The sequence below is a fragment of the Cnephaeus nilssonii genome (genome assembly GCF_951640355.1).
Source record: "Cnephaeus nilssonii genome assembly, chromosome: 3".
NCBI classification, from domain to species: Eukaryota; Metazoa; Chordata; class Mammalia; order Chiroptera; family Vespertilionidae; genus Cnephaeus; species Cnephaeus nilssonii.
In genome coordinates, this window is record NC_137074.1 from 98,263,917 (window position 1) to 98,280,375 (window position 16,459).

The 16,459-nt window shown below is 38.8% G+C and overlaps 1 protein-coding gene across 1 annotated transcript; it reads left to right on the forward strand.

The window, feature by feature from the left end:
* Positions 1-864: 864 nt before the first annotated feature.
* LOC307096772 (small ribosomal subunit protein eS17-like) lies at positions 865-1,263 on the forward strand (the record flags this gene model as incomplete). Its single annotated transcript, XM_079766342.1, has 1 exon — positions 865-1,263. The coding sequence occupies one exon, from the start codon at positions 865-867 to the stop codon at positions 1,261-1,263; it is 399 nt and encodes a 132-aa protein (XP_079622468.1).
* Between the last annotated feature and the right edge of the window lie 15,196 nt (positions 1,264-16,459).

Consider the following 16,459-nt stretch of genomic DNA (forward strand, 5'->3'; position numbering starts at 1 on the left):
ATACACTCAGTTGAGAATAACAAGATGTGAAATGTTTTTGTATTCAATTATCTGTATAACTTTTCCCCTAAAATATATTTAAAATAATCACTATGCACAGCGTATTATGAGCTTCAATTTCCACTCTATGAATTTTGAGAGATAATATTTGTCCTACTGATTATTGTGGGGATCACATATACATTATTTTGCTCAGGTGCACATAACATATATGTGAAAGTGTCTATCCAGACTCTAAACAATATTTTGTGCATGCTAAGCATTGTTAATAGCATGCAAGAATGGAAAATTTGTCTTTATATTTGCAGTACAGATTTCTTGAAAAGTACCCTCAATTTCTTTTTTCTCCTCCATTTAAAATAAGCAACTCTCAACACTTCATGATATCTAGGCTAGTATAGATGAAGTTTTCTCTGCCAGATTGTAAAAGTGACCACATTTATTTTGTGGAATCTCCTATAAAGAGATGGAGGTGCTCTGGCCTTGACTTTGAGCTGGTCTTGTGTGACTTGCTTTGACCAATAGAATGCAATGGAAGTAATATTGAAGCCATTCTCAGCCCTGGACTCAAGAGGCCTTACATTCTTGTGCTTCCTCTTGGAACCCTGAACCAAAATATGAATACTTCCTGTCTAACACCCTGGATGATGAGAAACCACATTGGGGCAGACATAAGCCCTCCAGCTGGAGTCATTTTAAGCAATTTCCCAGCTGACAATGCAGCTGCCTACAGTGGATGAGAAAGCCCTACCTAGTTCAGAAAAACCACCCAATTGAGCTAATCCTAAATTGCTGTATATAAAATAAAATGGCTATTGTTTTGAGCCACTAAGTTTTATTTTCAATAGTTATGACATAGGCCGCATGGGCACCAAGACCACGAAGAAGGAGGCCCGGATCATCATCAAGAAGGACAACAGGCGCCTGGGCAACGACTTCCATACCAACAAGCATGTGTGCAAGGAGATTGCCATTATCCCCAGCAAGAAGCTCAGAAACAAGATCACGGGCTATGTCACACATCTGATGAAGCAGATTCAGAGAGGCCCCGTGAGAGGCAACTCCATCAAGATGCAGGAAGAGAAGAGGGAGAGGAGAGATAACTATGTCCCTGAGGTCTCAGGCCCGGATCCAGAGATCATTAAAGTCGATCCTGACACTAAGGAAATGCTGAAGCTCTTGGACTTTGGCAGTCTATCCAATCTGCATGTCACTCAGCCTACATTTGGGATGAATTTCAAAACACCTCGTGGAGCCATTTGAATCTTTTGTTGTGCTGTAATATTATCAATAAACTATAGACAAAACCTATCTAATAAAATCGCAATATGCAAATTGACCATACCTCCGCTACACCCACCAACCACCTATCAGGAGCGAGTATGCAACTTAACCCAACCAAGATGGCTGCAGCCACGGAGCTGCAGCAAGCAGGAGGCTTGGGTTTCCCAGGCAATGGAGGAAGCCAAGCTTCTCTGCCGCCCTGGCTGGCCCAGGCCTACACTCAAGGCTACAAAGTTTCAATTATAGAAGATAAATAAATCCCAACAAAAATGGCTGCAGCCACGGAGTGAGCAGGAGGCTTGGCTCCGCTCAAGGCTACAAAGTTTCAATTATAGAAGATAAATAAATCACAGATACCAGGACCTCTGCTTGAGTCGCCGGGGGGTGTGGCCAGCCTGCAAACCACCACAGGCCCCTCGCCCAGGCCACCCCACGCCCCAAGGGAACCCCCACCTTGATCCGGGACACCCTTCAGGGCAAACCAGCTAGTCCCCACCCATGCACCAGGCCTCTATCCTATCTAATAAAAGAGTAATATGCAAATTGACCATCACTCCAACACAAGATGGCTGCCCCATGTGGTCAAAGATGGCTGCCCCCATGTGGGCACAAGATGGCCGTGACATGATGGCCAGAAGGGGAGGGCAGTTGGGAGGGACCAGGCCTGCAAGGGAGGGCAGTTGGGGGCAATCAAGCCTGCAGGGGAGGGCAGTTAGGGGTGACCAGGACGGCAGAGGAGGGAAGTTGGGGGGGACCAGGCCTGCAGGGGAGAGCAGTTAGGAGCAATCAGGCTGGCAGGGGAGCAGTTAGGCATCAATCAGGCTCTCAGGGGAGTGGTTAGGGGGTGATCAGGCTGGCAGGCAGAAGCGGTTGGGGGCAATCAGGAAGGCAGGCTGGCGAGCAGTTGGGAGCCAGCAGTCCTGGATTGTGAGAGGGATGTCCGACTGCCCGTTTAGGCCTGATCCTACCTGGATTGGGCCTAAACGGGCAGTCGGACTTCCCTTGAAGGGTCCCAGATTGGAGAGGGTGCAAGCTGGGCTGAGGGACACACCTCTTGTGCACGAATGTTGTGCACTGGGCCTCTAGTAAACAAATAAACAAAAATAGCTATGAGATAAAAACCTAATTGATACACCTACCAATGGTAGTAATACAGAACTGATGCATCAAAGGCTCAACTCATATAATCTCTTTCATGTCATTCATTTTGTTTGTTTTTTAAATATATTTTTATTTATTTCATAGAGAAAGGGAGAGGGAGAGAGAGATAAAAACATCAATGATGAGAAAGAATCATTAATCGGCTGTCTCCTATACTCCCCCTACTGGAGATCAAGCCCATAATCTGGGCATTTGCTCTGAAGGGGAATAGAATCATTACCTGGTTCAAAGGTTGATGCTCAACCATTGAGACACTCCAGTCAGCCTCTCATGTTATTCTTGATTCTGTTTTTATTCACACTATCAGAATACCTTTCACTTGTCCCATTATAATTACATTGTTTTCATGAAACAGTTCTCTGATCTTTGAAGAGCAGTTTGAATTCTCTAGGAAACCCTTTTGATTTGGTGATATCTGGAGTGAGCATGCTCTCAATTAAAGGACAAGTTATTGATAAAAATATTAAAGAGCACAAATCTTTCCCCAAACTGAACTCACATATTACATTATTCAATAAGCACTATTTTTTAATCAAAAATATTATCGGGTCCACTTGTTGCTCTTGGGGGTGGTCTTCTTGAGATATCACAAGAAAAATAATTTTCTGAGGCTCACAAGAAAGAACAAGTGATTTACATTTGCATGGAATTAAATCCCCGAGTTTCCAAGGTCTCATTTCCTTTTGTTCCACGAAGGAAGAAGTGTAGCTGTGGCTTCAGTAGGGCTAGAATCAAAGCCAGTGTCCAGAGCTTCCATTCCATGATTGCACAGTTTAATACAGCATCAGGCTAGGTAAATTTATGTTCCCAGCTGTAATCCATCAGTCCATTACGTGTAGGGTTTGCAGGGTCACATGGCTATGGAGGGAACATGGGTGGGTACAAGAGAACCACCAGAACCCAGAGCACCCAGAGAACTAGCTCCTTGGATGGGGGGATTGTCTATTCCCGATATTTTGCAGGCTTGCTTTGACCCTGCCTACTCTGGCCAATGATCTCTGTTCCTGGGTTAGACTAACAGGCATTTCCCCTATGCCACTCCAGCTTCACTGCTTACGTGCCCAACTCCCGTTTGTCCAGTCCCTTCCCCCAATAATCTGTAGGGGATGGGGAAGTGTGAAATTACACTGGTGAAGCTGCCCAAATGGCATGCCTATTATGTCCGGCCTTCCCTCTGCTCCTTTTCTATCTCTATATATAAAAGCCTAATATGCAAAGTTTCCCACTTACACAATGACTTCAAAAAGTTTAAAGTTTGTATTTGGGAAATTGATATGTGCTTTACCATAGAAACAACATTAGAAATAATTAGATTGCTGGTGTGGAACACAAATTCCTATTTGATTATTACATAGCTAAATTATATTACTAATGGAACAAGTCTAAATTCCAAGTTCACAGAGTTTCAGAGCACACAATACAGCAAGAACAAGACTTTCTCTCTCTCTTTTTTTTATAATAGGGTTTTCCAAGGTAATGATTGTCTTTGGGCTTGCTTATCTGCTTTTTAATTTTTAAAAATTTCTCCTTCCTTAGGGTCCCAAGAAGTCTCAGGAGCCCTGTGTATCAAAGTATGAGATATAACTTACCTTCTTTCCTCTTCATGTTTAAATAGAGCAATTAGGAAGGAAACATGCTAATTAAAGCAATTCACACTGAGGTAGGAATAACTGAAGGCTTTTTAACAAGGTTCAAGAGAGATATTTACATTTGTCTTTTTAAAGGAGATCATTAACCAAACTGAACTTTAGTTGAAATAATTTTAAGCACTATTTCAAAGTAAGGTAAAAATAAAGATGATGTGAGAAAAGACATTTTGGAGCAGTTAGCTAGAATAATAAACGTTTATTTTGAATGACTTGGGGTATTGTTTCCTCCGAGCTATCTTTTTATTTCACAAATTCTTTATTTCTTTATTTTTCAAGACAGTTGCTAAGAGCACCAAGTTGTTATTATTCATTTTACCTGAACTTATTTTGAAAAAATAATATTTCTCAGTGAAATTATATTGGTATCTCTTCTTAGAAGATAGGTAGAACAAAAATTGATTAACAGGGTGTTGACTGGAAGTCAGACATTTTGAAATCAAGAAATGCTTTGATTTTTCTCAAAACTTTGCTTTTGTAGCCAAAATAACCTTTTAATTCTTGTTTGTTTGAATGGTAATGACAGTATTTTTTTTTCTCTTTAAAAATTGAAGACTAAACCCATACATAGCCTATATCATATTTTGTGGCTCAGATATTACTCCTGGCAGGAGACAGTGGGGTTCAGTGACAGACACATCAGGCTGTGTATAAAAACATATTTTCCATATTTTAAGGAAAAATGTGATATATAAAATGCCAAAATTTCATATAATTCTCTCTCAAAAAATTATTTTTTCATGAATGTGTTTCTCATTAAAAAAATTGGTACAAGCATATTGCTTTCTCTCACCAAGTGTCTCAGAATGTATGATTTTCAATGTGAGTTGCTATTTTTACCAGAGTTCTATTGTCTTCTTCACTGATGTGTCTCAGCAATGGTGACATGTAGCTGTCATTTAGGGAAGCAAAGCTTTCATTGTTTACAAATCATTGTTTATAAATGATTTTTACTAAAGTTAAATCTGAAATACTAAAGTTAAATTTAGAATTTATTATTTCTAATGAAAAATTTAGGAGAGCAGAGTTTTAAATTTGTTTACTTTTTTTTTTTTACTAATGTTAAATTGAATATACATTTACTAACTTGGGGATATAGGCCACTTTTTTAGAATGGTTGACATGGCATGCAAGAGTATATGAAGACCGTTATCTTAGAAGTGAAAAGCCATTATTTCCACTGGTCCCATGCCTTCTCTGTCTTATAAGTCCTTATCGGACTGACTTTTAGCATAGAATGAATAATTTTGTGGGAGGGTAAATCTATGTCTAAAAATGATTTTTGCTTACACTGTAGGATAGTAAATATTTTTTCTTAAATCAAGAAAAACAAGAAGTTCCATGTTCTGCATGGCATAAATTTCACACTCATACTAAAAACAAGCCTCAGTTTTGAAGGATTGGAAGTTCTTTTTGGCCATTGAAATTTATAAGGGGCAACCCCTTTAAATTTATATAGTTTTCCCTATGTAGAGCAGAGTGAATATCTGATTAAAAGCTTTTCAAATAACCCTGCTTTTGAGGATATATGTCTCTAAGCTGGGGTCAATAGCCTTACTGGAATGAAAAACACAAATTCAGAGCTTTTTGAACTCTGCCATACTCTATTTTCTCCGATAGTTAAAGCCTTTCTACTCCCACTAATGATCTATTCACTTGGATTCTTATTGCAAATCAATAAATGTCAGGATATTTATGCTCTGTATATTAATATACTAAAAGCATTGTATGTTAATCTAACATTAGGGCTTTATCTATATTTTCTATGGTTAAAGAAAATTCTTTTTCTTGCATTGCCAATTTATTTTCTCGTCAAAATTCTCAAAATTCAACAAATCTCATGATAAAACAAGGAAACAACATTGTGGAACCAAGATTTATACAGCACCCTTGAACAAACACAGAGATTTTAGCTGACAGTGGCTATTAAAATATGAGCTACATTCCATTGCAATTGGTATTGATAACTTCAAACTACACACAGAAAGTGAAAACTAGAAAACAATACATACCGTGGGATGATATTGCATTTAGATTAATTACTTATATGATTAGCCATCATCTCCCATAGGAAAAAAATAACCTTAAGTTTCAATGGCTATTATTTGGTAATGTTAATAACATTGAGTAATATGCTGAATTGCAGGGTTTTTAAAAAATTGCCAACATTGGGTAGAGCAAGCATTTATTAACTTTCATATGTTGATTTCCTGTTTGTTACAGTCATGGAAAACTTGGATATTAAATACCTTTGTTACTTTACACATTTCATTTTTCTATTATTAATAATTTTGCATGTGTGGTATATTCTTGTGACCATATATGGGCAGAAAAGCTACCTGGTTAAGTTGAAGAAAGAAAGCCTCTGGCAAGACTTTCAGAACAATACTTTTAAGAAAGATAAAGAATAAAATGAATCAAGATAAACTACATGCAGTTGGTAATAGTTACCCTAAACTTCCTTATTACCATTTTACATTTTATTTACTTTTTTAAATAAGCAGGGAGAGTGAGGGAAGTTAACATAAAACTATTTTTCAATTAATCTCATAAAATAAGTTACTGGGGTTGGGAAGGATAAAATAGTCTTACCATTCTTATATTTATTAGATCTAAAAAGATTTAAAAAATATAAATTTAAACCATTCATTAATTTAAATCTGTAAGCTTAATGCTAATAATATGATTCAGGATGAAGAAAGATGAATAGTAAGTCTTTTAGGTGTGAAAGAAACAGAAGCATGTCGTCCTTTGTTGTTCATGCATGCCCACATGCCTATGGGCATGTGTAAACAAATACACATGCACCATGTTAAGAAACTTTTTTCATCTACATTATAACTCCTTGTAATGCTTTGTCTCAAATATCCTGCCAGATTTCTCTCCAGTCTTGTGTCAGTGTTCTAGTACCAAGTGCTGAGTCTTATTGAAATACTAGAGGCCCAGTGCACGAATTTGTGCACAGGTGGGGTCCAGTCAGCCCAGCCCCAATCAGGGGCTGGGCCTGTTGGGAGGAGGAGATGGCAGGAGGTTGGCTGGCCAGTTGGGCCCCTGATCAGGGCCAGGCCAGCTAGGGGAAGGGGCTATGGGTAATTGTCTGGCAGGCCCCACCCCCGATTGGGGTTGGGGGCCAATTGGGGGTGAGGCCGGACATGGGGAGGGGATGTGGGTGGTGGGCCGGCTGGCACAACCCCCAAATGGGGTGGATGGGGGTGCCAGTCAGGGGCCAGCACCCTGGGGGAGGGGCCATGGGTGGTTGGCCGGCCGGCCCTGCCCCTGATTAGGGTGGGGGGGGCTGATCTGGGGTGGGGCCAGGTGGGGGGAGGGGCTGCAGAAGATTGGCCTGCCATCCCAGCTCCCTGTTGGGGTGGGGGGGCTGATCAGGGGTGGGGTCAGTTGGGGGGAGGGTCTGCAGGCCCATTAGGGTGGTGAGGGCCCATCAGGGGTGTGGCTGCAGGATGTTGGCTGGCCAACCCTGCCCCCTATAGGGGTGGGGGATGCGATCAGGCATGGGCTGGCCAAGGGGAGGGGCTGCAGGTCTATCGTGGTGGGTCAGGCTGATAGGGGTGTGGCTGGCTGGGGGGCTGGGAGGGGGGGTTTGGCTGGCAGGCCCCACTCTTTTTTTTTAATTTCTTTATTGATTAAGGTGTTACATATGTGTCCTTATTCCCCCATTACTCCCCCCACCCCCACCCCCCACTCATGCCCTCACCCCCCTGTTGTCTGTGTCCATTGGTTAGGCTTATATGCATGCATACAAGTCCTTTGGTTGATCTCTTCCCCTTACCCCCACCCTCCTCTACCTTCCTTCTTGATTGGGGTGGGAGAGTCTGATCAGGGGCAGGCCGGCAGCGGGGAGGGGCCCAGAGGTTGGCCAATAGCTCCACCCCCTGATCAGGCCAGTTCGCTGGCCACAGTGGGAGTCATAGCAACAGGTTGTTAGGTCATTATGGTTGTTATGGTAGCTGCCATATATATATTGGGATTGTAGCAAGGTGAAAAATCAGAGCACTTAGAAGGAAACATTCTCCCAACAAAGCATAATTTAAAAATTAAATTGAAAATTAAAATAGCATAACACTCAATGTAGTGATTGTCTTTATTTTCAAATATTATCCTAAAATATGACATTAATAACAAACCTTCTAAATGTTGCCTAAAATATGGATCAACTTTAAAACTAAATGACTCCCAAACTACTTATTAACTTGATAATGGGAAATAAAAATAGTATATTTTGTCTTATCATAATGTATCATATTCACTAGATCATAGCAGAGTGGTGAAAAGTGGAATCAGTCTGTACAGATTCAAAAGCTATTTGGATATTACCAAGCCACGGTTCTCAAAACTGCCTGGTACTGGCAAAAGAACAGACATATAGACCAATGGAACAGAACAGAGAACCCAGAAATTGACTTAAGCCATTATGCTCAATTAATATTTGACAAAGAAGGCAAGAGCATACAATGGAGTCAAGACAGTCTCTTCAATATATGGTGCTGGGAAATTTGGTCAGATATATGCAAAAAAATGAAACTAGATCACCAACTTACACCATACTCAGAAGTAAACTCAAAATGGCTAAAGGACTTAAATGTAAGGTGGGAAACCATAAAAATCCTACAAGACTCCATAGGCAGCAAAATTGCAGACATATGTCATAGCAATATCTTTACAGATAGAGCTCCTAGGGAAATGGAGATTAAGGAGCAAATAAACAAATAGGACTACATCAAAATAAAAAGCTTCTGCACAGCAAAAGAAACCATCAATAAAGCAACAAGAAAGCCCACTGCATGGGAGAACCTATTTGCCAATGTTATTTCCAATAAGGGTTTAATCTCCAAAATGTACAGAGAACTCATACAACTTAAAAAAAGAAAGATAAATGAACCAATCAAAAAATGGGCAAAGGAACTAAATAGACAGTTTTTGAAAGAGGACATACAGAAGGCCCAGAGACATATGAAAACATGTTCAAAGTCATTAATCATCCGAGAGATGCAAATGAAAACAACAATGAGATACCATCTCACACCTGTCAGAATGGCTATCATCAACAAAGGACAAGTGCTGGCTAGGATGTAGAGAAAAAGAACTCTCGTGTGCTGCTGGTGGGAATGCAGACTGGTGTAGCCACTGTGGAGCACAGTATGGCGTTTCCTCAAAAAACTAAAAATGGAACTCCCATTTGACCCAGTAATCCCACTTTTAGGACTATAGCCCAAGAAATCAGAAACACCAATCAGAAAGGATATATGCACCCCTATGTTCATAGCAGCACAATTTATAATAGCTAAGATTTGGAAACAGCCTAAGTGCCCATCAACAGAAGAGTGGATTAAAAAACAGTGGTACATCTACACAATGGAATACTATGCTGCTGTAATAAGAAAGGAACTCCTACCATTTGCAACAGCATGGATGGACCTGGAGAGCATTATGCTAAGCAAAATATGTCAGTCAGAGAAAGATAAATGTCACATGATCTCTCTCATATGTGGGATATAATGAACAACATAAACCGATGAACAAAAATAGACCCAGAGACAAATGGTTGGGATGGGGGGGGAGGGGCAGGTTAGAGAGCAACCAAAGGACTTGTATGCATGCATATTAGCATAACCAATGGACACAGACACTTGGACTGTGGGGACTTGCCCGGGGTGGGAATGGCTGGGGTGGGAATCAATTGGGGAAAAAGGAGACATATGTAAAACTTTAGACAATTAAATAAATAAATAAATAAATAAATAAATAAATAAATGCAGAAAAAAATATTTATTCGTTTTCATTGATTAATTTACGTAACTTTTTGTGCCTCAGTTTCCTGATCCATAAAATGGATATAATATTTCATGTAAAACACTTAAACTATGTCAACTATAATGTGTTCAATGAATATTACCAAATATTTTCGCTCTATGAACTAATGTTCCTAATATTTCAGCAATTTCACATTAAATAACTTTCTTTTTATTATTAAACTATTTTTTTTTAAAAAAAGGACATATTTTTATTGATTTCAGAGAGGAAGGGAGAAGGAGAGAGAGAGAATTATTGATTTGCTGCCTCCTGCAAGCCCTCTATTGGGGATCAAGCCCACAACCCGGACATGTGCCCTTGACTGGAATAAAACCTGGGACCCTTCAGTCCATAGGCCTACGCTCTATCCACTGAGCCAAACTGGTCAGGGCGGACTATCCTTTTTTTTTGGTCAGTGAAGAATGGAAAAGTGTTGATATTTAGCAAATGCTTATTTATCATATTAATAAGGACAGTAGGGATATAATAAATAGGAAGCGATGGGACTGCCATCCCTCCTACAAATCCTGAATTATGGCATCATATTTTATGCTATGTTCTTAAATTTTCTAAATTGCAGAGTGGGAACATTTGAAGCTTCTTATTACAGTGAGTCTCTAGATGTGTAGCATCAGGGCAAGATGGGGAGTAACCACTTCTTTTCTAGAATAAGTGTATTAAAATGTAGCATGACGCTCAGTTTTGCTAATATTCAGTTCTTGATCACAGAGCACAAATTGCAGTTCAGAAGGGAAGTTGTTTTAGGCTTTGTTATCAGAACAAAGAATCTGAGGCATGCAAGTCTCAGTTTTACAGCAACATAGAAAATTACTCCACTGAGAATAACAGGGTATGAGAAGTAAGGCCTATACCAGCAGAGTGAGGTGGAAAATGAAGACTTATTAAGATACTGTATTTTCCGGCGTATAAGACGACTTTTTAACCCAGGAAAATCTTCTCAAAAGTCTGGGGTCATCTTATATGCCAGGTGTCATCTTACAGGGCGGGTATATCCCAAATTTTATATTTTAACTGGAAAAGTTGGGGGTCGTCTTATATGCCCAGTCGTCTTATATGCCGGAAAATATGGTAACTTAATAAAAAAAAAAATGGAGGAGGGCAGGAGTCAGGAAGGCAGGAAGGAAGAAAGGCAGGATGGAAGGAAGAAGGGAGGGAGAGTGGAAAGAAGGAAGAAAAGGAAAAAGGGAGAAGGAAGGAAAGAAGGATGGAAGGAAGGAAGGAAGGAAGGGAGGGAGGGAGGGAGGGAGGGAGGGAGGGAGGGAGGGAGGGAGGGAGGGAGGGAGGAAGGAAATGGAAAATAAAAATAGCCTCTCCTCTTCTAGGTTTCTGACCTTGATCACGGACCAAACTCCCACACCACAACTTAGGTAAATTATTGATAGAGTTCTGTGGAAGTGCTTTTTAGCAGGACTTATTCACATAATTGACTCAATTCTCAATTTACTACTTCACTTTGGGGGTGGGGACTTGGGCAAAGAGGATTTTTGGCAACCACCCATTCTGCTACTGACCTCTTTCTAATCAGGGTAACCACAGATGGAAAGACTTGATTTAAACTATATTTTTATTTGGTCCTTGGTGCAAATGGGAAAAACAGGCTTACAGTCCTACCTTCAGATTAGGTACAAATGAATACTTCATATGATTAATTCAAAACTCTGTTTTTCTAATAGGAAATGAAATGAGCATCTGTAATGATCATATCAGTAAATAAATTGCATGAATTTTAGTTTGTCTTATAATTGCCATTCAACCAAATAAAGCATAGCCTATATACATGCATTCTTAAAGTAAGAAATGTATACTTTTGAAAAATAAAAGCATATATGCTGACAAATGATTTTCATAGATATTATGATACTGCTTTGTTTCTGTATTATCTATAGGTGGCAGGGTTAAATCTTTTAGATATTAATACGTACACTTTTAATTCATTGGATGTTTACCATGCAAAAGAAAAATTCTAAATAGGATGCATATTTGGGGGAACTTTAAACTATTCCCAGATACCCATTTATGCACAAATTAAACTGGTAATCAGCAGTGATACAAAAATATATGAGAATTAGTACACCATTTTGGGGTGAGATGTAGAAGAAAGGAATTTAGAATTACTGATTTGAACTTAAAATATAACTGGCTTTATAAGAACGTGGAAGATCAAACTAATTTTTTAAAAGTGCATGAATTATTGATGGCATAAAGCCCTTTCAGCATTACCGTAAAATTTATTAATACATAGGTTTTGTTTTGTCTTTTATGACTTTTCCCAAAAGAGAAATAGAGCCAAGTAAATACTACTAGGAGGCAGGAATTCAGCTATAAACCCTGATGAAGATTTCCATCAAAGGGAAGTCACACATAGACTATAGCATTGAGAAAGAAAATAACATTGTGGCCTAGACTCTCCCTGCCCCTTCATGGAAATATGGAACTTCAAATGAAGAGTGCAAATAAGTCTGTGAAAACATGCTCTTTGTAAATGGTCAAAATCTCTAGAGGGCAGTGTATTAAATTTCAGATATTATCTAGCTAAATCCCTAATCATAAAAGCATGAAATTAGTAATTGACTAAATTTGCCTCATTTATTAGTAACTCGGATCTCTGCTTCAATTAATATTACCCAATGGAATTTCAAGTAGTGGTGACCTAGCGTATCATGACAGAGATTAGCGCCTGCTTCTATTACTGCACTTCAAACACATCCCCAATTAGGTTAGCTCTAAAATAACATGCATGCTTTTGGCACTTGTATTGTCAATAAGATGTGACATCAGTTTTTTATAACATCATGTTCATTTTAAGTAGTGTAAGATTTAATTTGCCTTAATTTAACATGGTCTTTTCAATTGCTTGTTTCATCTTGTATCAGCTAGGGGTTTTCTTACTATTTTATCTCTTGGTTTCAATATTATATATCAGTTAAAGATGTAGGTTGTGAGTACCCCACGTTGGGCTGCCAGTTGTGAGTGTCCCCCCACGTCCCACGTGGTTCAGGGTTCGGGTTCTGGAGAAGGCCACACACAAATGAAAGAGACAAGAAAATATTAATTTGGGAATTGGGGGCCAGGCAGGAGCCCAGCTCAAGAGGAAGGACTCCGCTTTGCTCCGGCCTTGTGGTCCCTTTTATTCAGGTTTTGGGGTACACCCATGGCCCTTAGGCAGGCAATTCCAATGACAGCCCATCAGCAAGGATTTACATAAGACTAAAAGGTGGAAGTCGCTTCAGCTCCCTTTGTCTCCACCAGACAGTGGGTGCTTGGCTCTGACCCTTGCCAGAGCCTCAAGGTTAACCAGCCTTCCGGGTTCCTTGTCCACACCTCTCTGCTAGTGAAGACAATGGGCGGCTTCCAACAGTAGGTTACTTCTCTACATACGTGTAATATAAAAATTGCTAATAACATACTGAATTCCATACTATTGCTATTTGTATAATATTTGTATTATATTTTCTAGTGGTGTAGATTAATATTTTCATACACATCCATGTCATTTTACAGTGTTATTTAGATAGAATCTCCCTTTAAAAAATTTCTGATATATTCATTTTTAGTAATAATTAAAAATTATTTATTCTATATCTCTGAGAATTAAGACATTTAATTTACAGAACATTAGTATTTTCATGGGCATTATGACAATGAGTTATAGGAGATTAACACTCTGTTTTCTGCTATTAAAAAAACTAAAATTGTATTTTTGGTAGAAATCATGGTTTATAGAACCCAAATAAAGCAAGGTACCAGAACTTCACCTTGAATTTGACCTGCATCTTGAAAGCAGTAACCGATCTTTAAAGCAGTGGCAACTCCTCAGAAGTTTAATCTATAGGAAACACCCTGAAGAGACTCTCTACATTTTGCAACTTGGATTTTTATAAATTTCATCATTAGCCAATGCGCACTATACAACAGACTTTTTAAATATGTGTATTGGCTTTAAATTGTAGGGAACCATTAGATTAATGAAGATACAATACAGCTTTGCCTTTGTATATACACAACAACGCCAATATATACACAACACATAAAATAGCAGAGTTTGAATCTGTTTAAATGCCTATCACAAAGTCACTGACATTTTTTTCAGAGTGGTAATAAAAGAGCATCTTCAAAAAATGAAAAGATTAAAATGCCCTCACCAAAAATTGTATTAAAAGAATGGAAGTAATTGTTACAAATGTCCTTATTATAAGATATTTCAACAGAATTAATGGCCACATGGAGTTAATGGCCCAAGGACCACAGGCTCTTCCAGTTGATCATTAATCCTCAGGAAACACTGGCATTGTGTTACTGTTAAAACTATATATAGCCAAAAGTTCCACTCTGTTCCTTTACGGTTGCTTGAGTTATATCCCACCTGTTGAGTTAAAGTTGAGTGGAAAAAATTTTGAAGGATATTAGCTATTATTAGCAATAATTATCAAATTGATTATGTCTCCTTAGAGAGAAATGAACTGCTATAATTTCTAAGCAAATATAGATTATCTTCTTTTTACAATTTTTCCTAGCCAAGTTTTTTCTTAAAACAGATATTTTAGAGTCATTCAGTATAATACATATCAATTTTAGATTATTTCTAATGTTTAATAAAATTCAGATGAATTACAAATACTAGTTAAAAGTCTAACATTGAAAATGCTGAGCCCAGTAATTCAGTGTACTAGGTCCTATGACAGAGACTGAACTTGAACAAGAGATAAATAAAATCAGGGCAGGAGAAAGGTAAGTTTCAACATAAACTAAGACTACTCACATAATTCTATATTGACTAATAATTATAGTATTATTTAACTTGTATCAATTCTACATTAATAATTCTTAGTGCATTATTTTAGTTGGAAATAAATTATAAATTAGTTTTTATTGCAATAAACTGTTTTCAACATAACATTTTTTTGTGTGAAATTGAAAAATTAAAAATGAGAGAATATATGTAATTTTACAAAAATATATTTTTATTGATTTCAGAGAGGAAGGGAGAGAGAGCTAGAAAGATCAATGATGAGAATCATTGATCGGCTACCTCTTGCACGCCCCCTACTGGGGATCGAGCCTGAAACCCAGGCATGTGCCCTTGACCTGAATGAATCGAACCTGGGACTCTTCAGTCTGCAGGTTGATGCTCTATCCACCGAGCCAAAGCAACTAGGGCATATATGTAATTTTGTTAAATAAATTTTGTATTAAGTTATAGTACTGTAAAATAGTTTTTCTAATTTTTATTTTTATTTTTTGTCCCTTCATTCTACTACTCTATTACTTCACTTCCTCAATTTTCCTTTTGTATCCTTCCTGTATTACCCGGAGCCAAATATAATCTATTCTATGTAAGTCAATTTTCTTTTTCTTTTTATATTTTATGAATATCATTGTTGTATTTAGGTACTGCATTTCCCACAACATTTCCATGCATTTTTTTAAACTTATTTTAGCAGAATGTTTAACTTAACGTAAAAGGGTCCAAACCCTCTTTGGATTATGGTAAAGGATTCTATCTTCCCTGGAGCCAAACCACACATGAGTCTGACAAAACATAGATATCTTTGTGGTTGGGTCCTTGGAGGACTGTAGGTTTAGCATGGGTCATGGACCTGACTTTGCTTCTTTGGTATTTTTTCCAATCTCTCCTAAATTCTCTATGTTTAAACGGTTTGATCTCCTATTATATTGGGTCTTAGAAAAAAGATTAAACACAGAGTTACCGTTTTACCCAGCAATTCTTCCCCTTTGTAATTAGCTAGTTATTAATTAGAGGAAAAGGAGTGAATGAGAGGCCAGACATAATAAGCGCGGCCGTCTAGGTGGCTTCAAAATGTCAAAAACTCCCCCAGGAAACCACCCATCCATTTCCTGCAAATCACTGGGGGGAAGGACTGGACGAAGGGGAAGATGGGAGCATGTGCAGGGAGTCAGGATAACGTAGGGCGCTTGCTGCCAGTCAAACCTGGGAACGGAGATCATTGACTAGAGGGGGTGGGGTCAATGAAAGCCCACAAAAATTTGGGAATACATGATCCCACCCCCCCCAAAAGGGGCTCACTCTCTTGGTGCTCGTGGTTATCTTGGCTCTTGTGGCTTTCTTGCATTCTCCCGTGTTCACTCCATAGCCATGTGGACCCCACACACAAGGGACTGGTGGACTAAAGCTGGGACCACAAAGTAATCTGGCCTGATGCTTGACTGGGGTGTGCAGACATGCAGTGGGAACTCTGGGCAATAACTTTAATCCTAGCCGTGCTCAAGGAATAGCTGGACTTTCTCCTTGGTTGGACAAAGGGAAATAGGGCCTTGGAAACTCAGGTGTTTGATTTCACAGAAATAAAGCTTTCTGCAATACCTCTTTCTCCCATGCAAACCTCAGAAAAATCTTTTTCTTGTGACATAAGAAGCCCACGTCCCCTGGCAAGCGGTGGGGATGAGGAGAACTCCCCACCAATAACATTTACACTTCATACATAAATGTTCATAACATCATTGTTTATAATAACAAAAAAAATGTGGAAACAACCCAAATGTTCACCAATTGGCAAAGA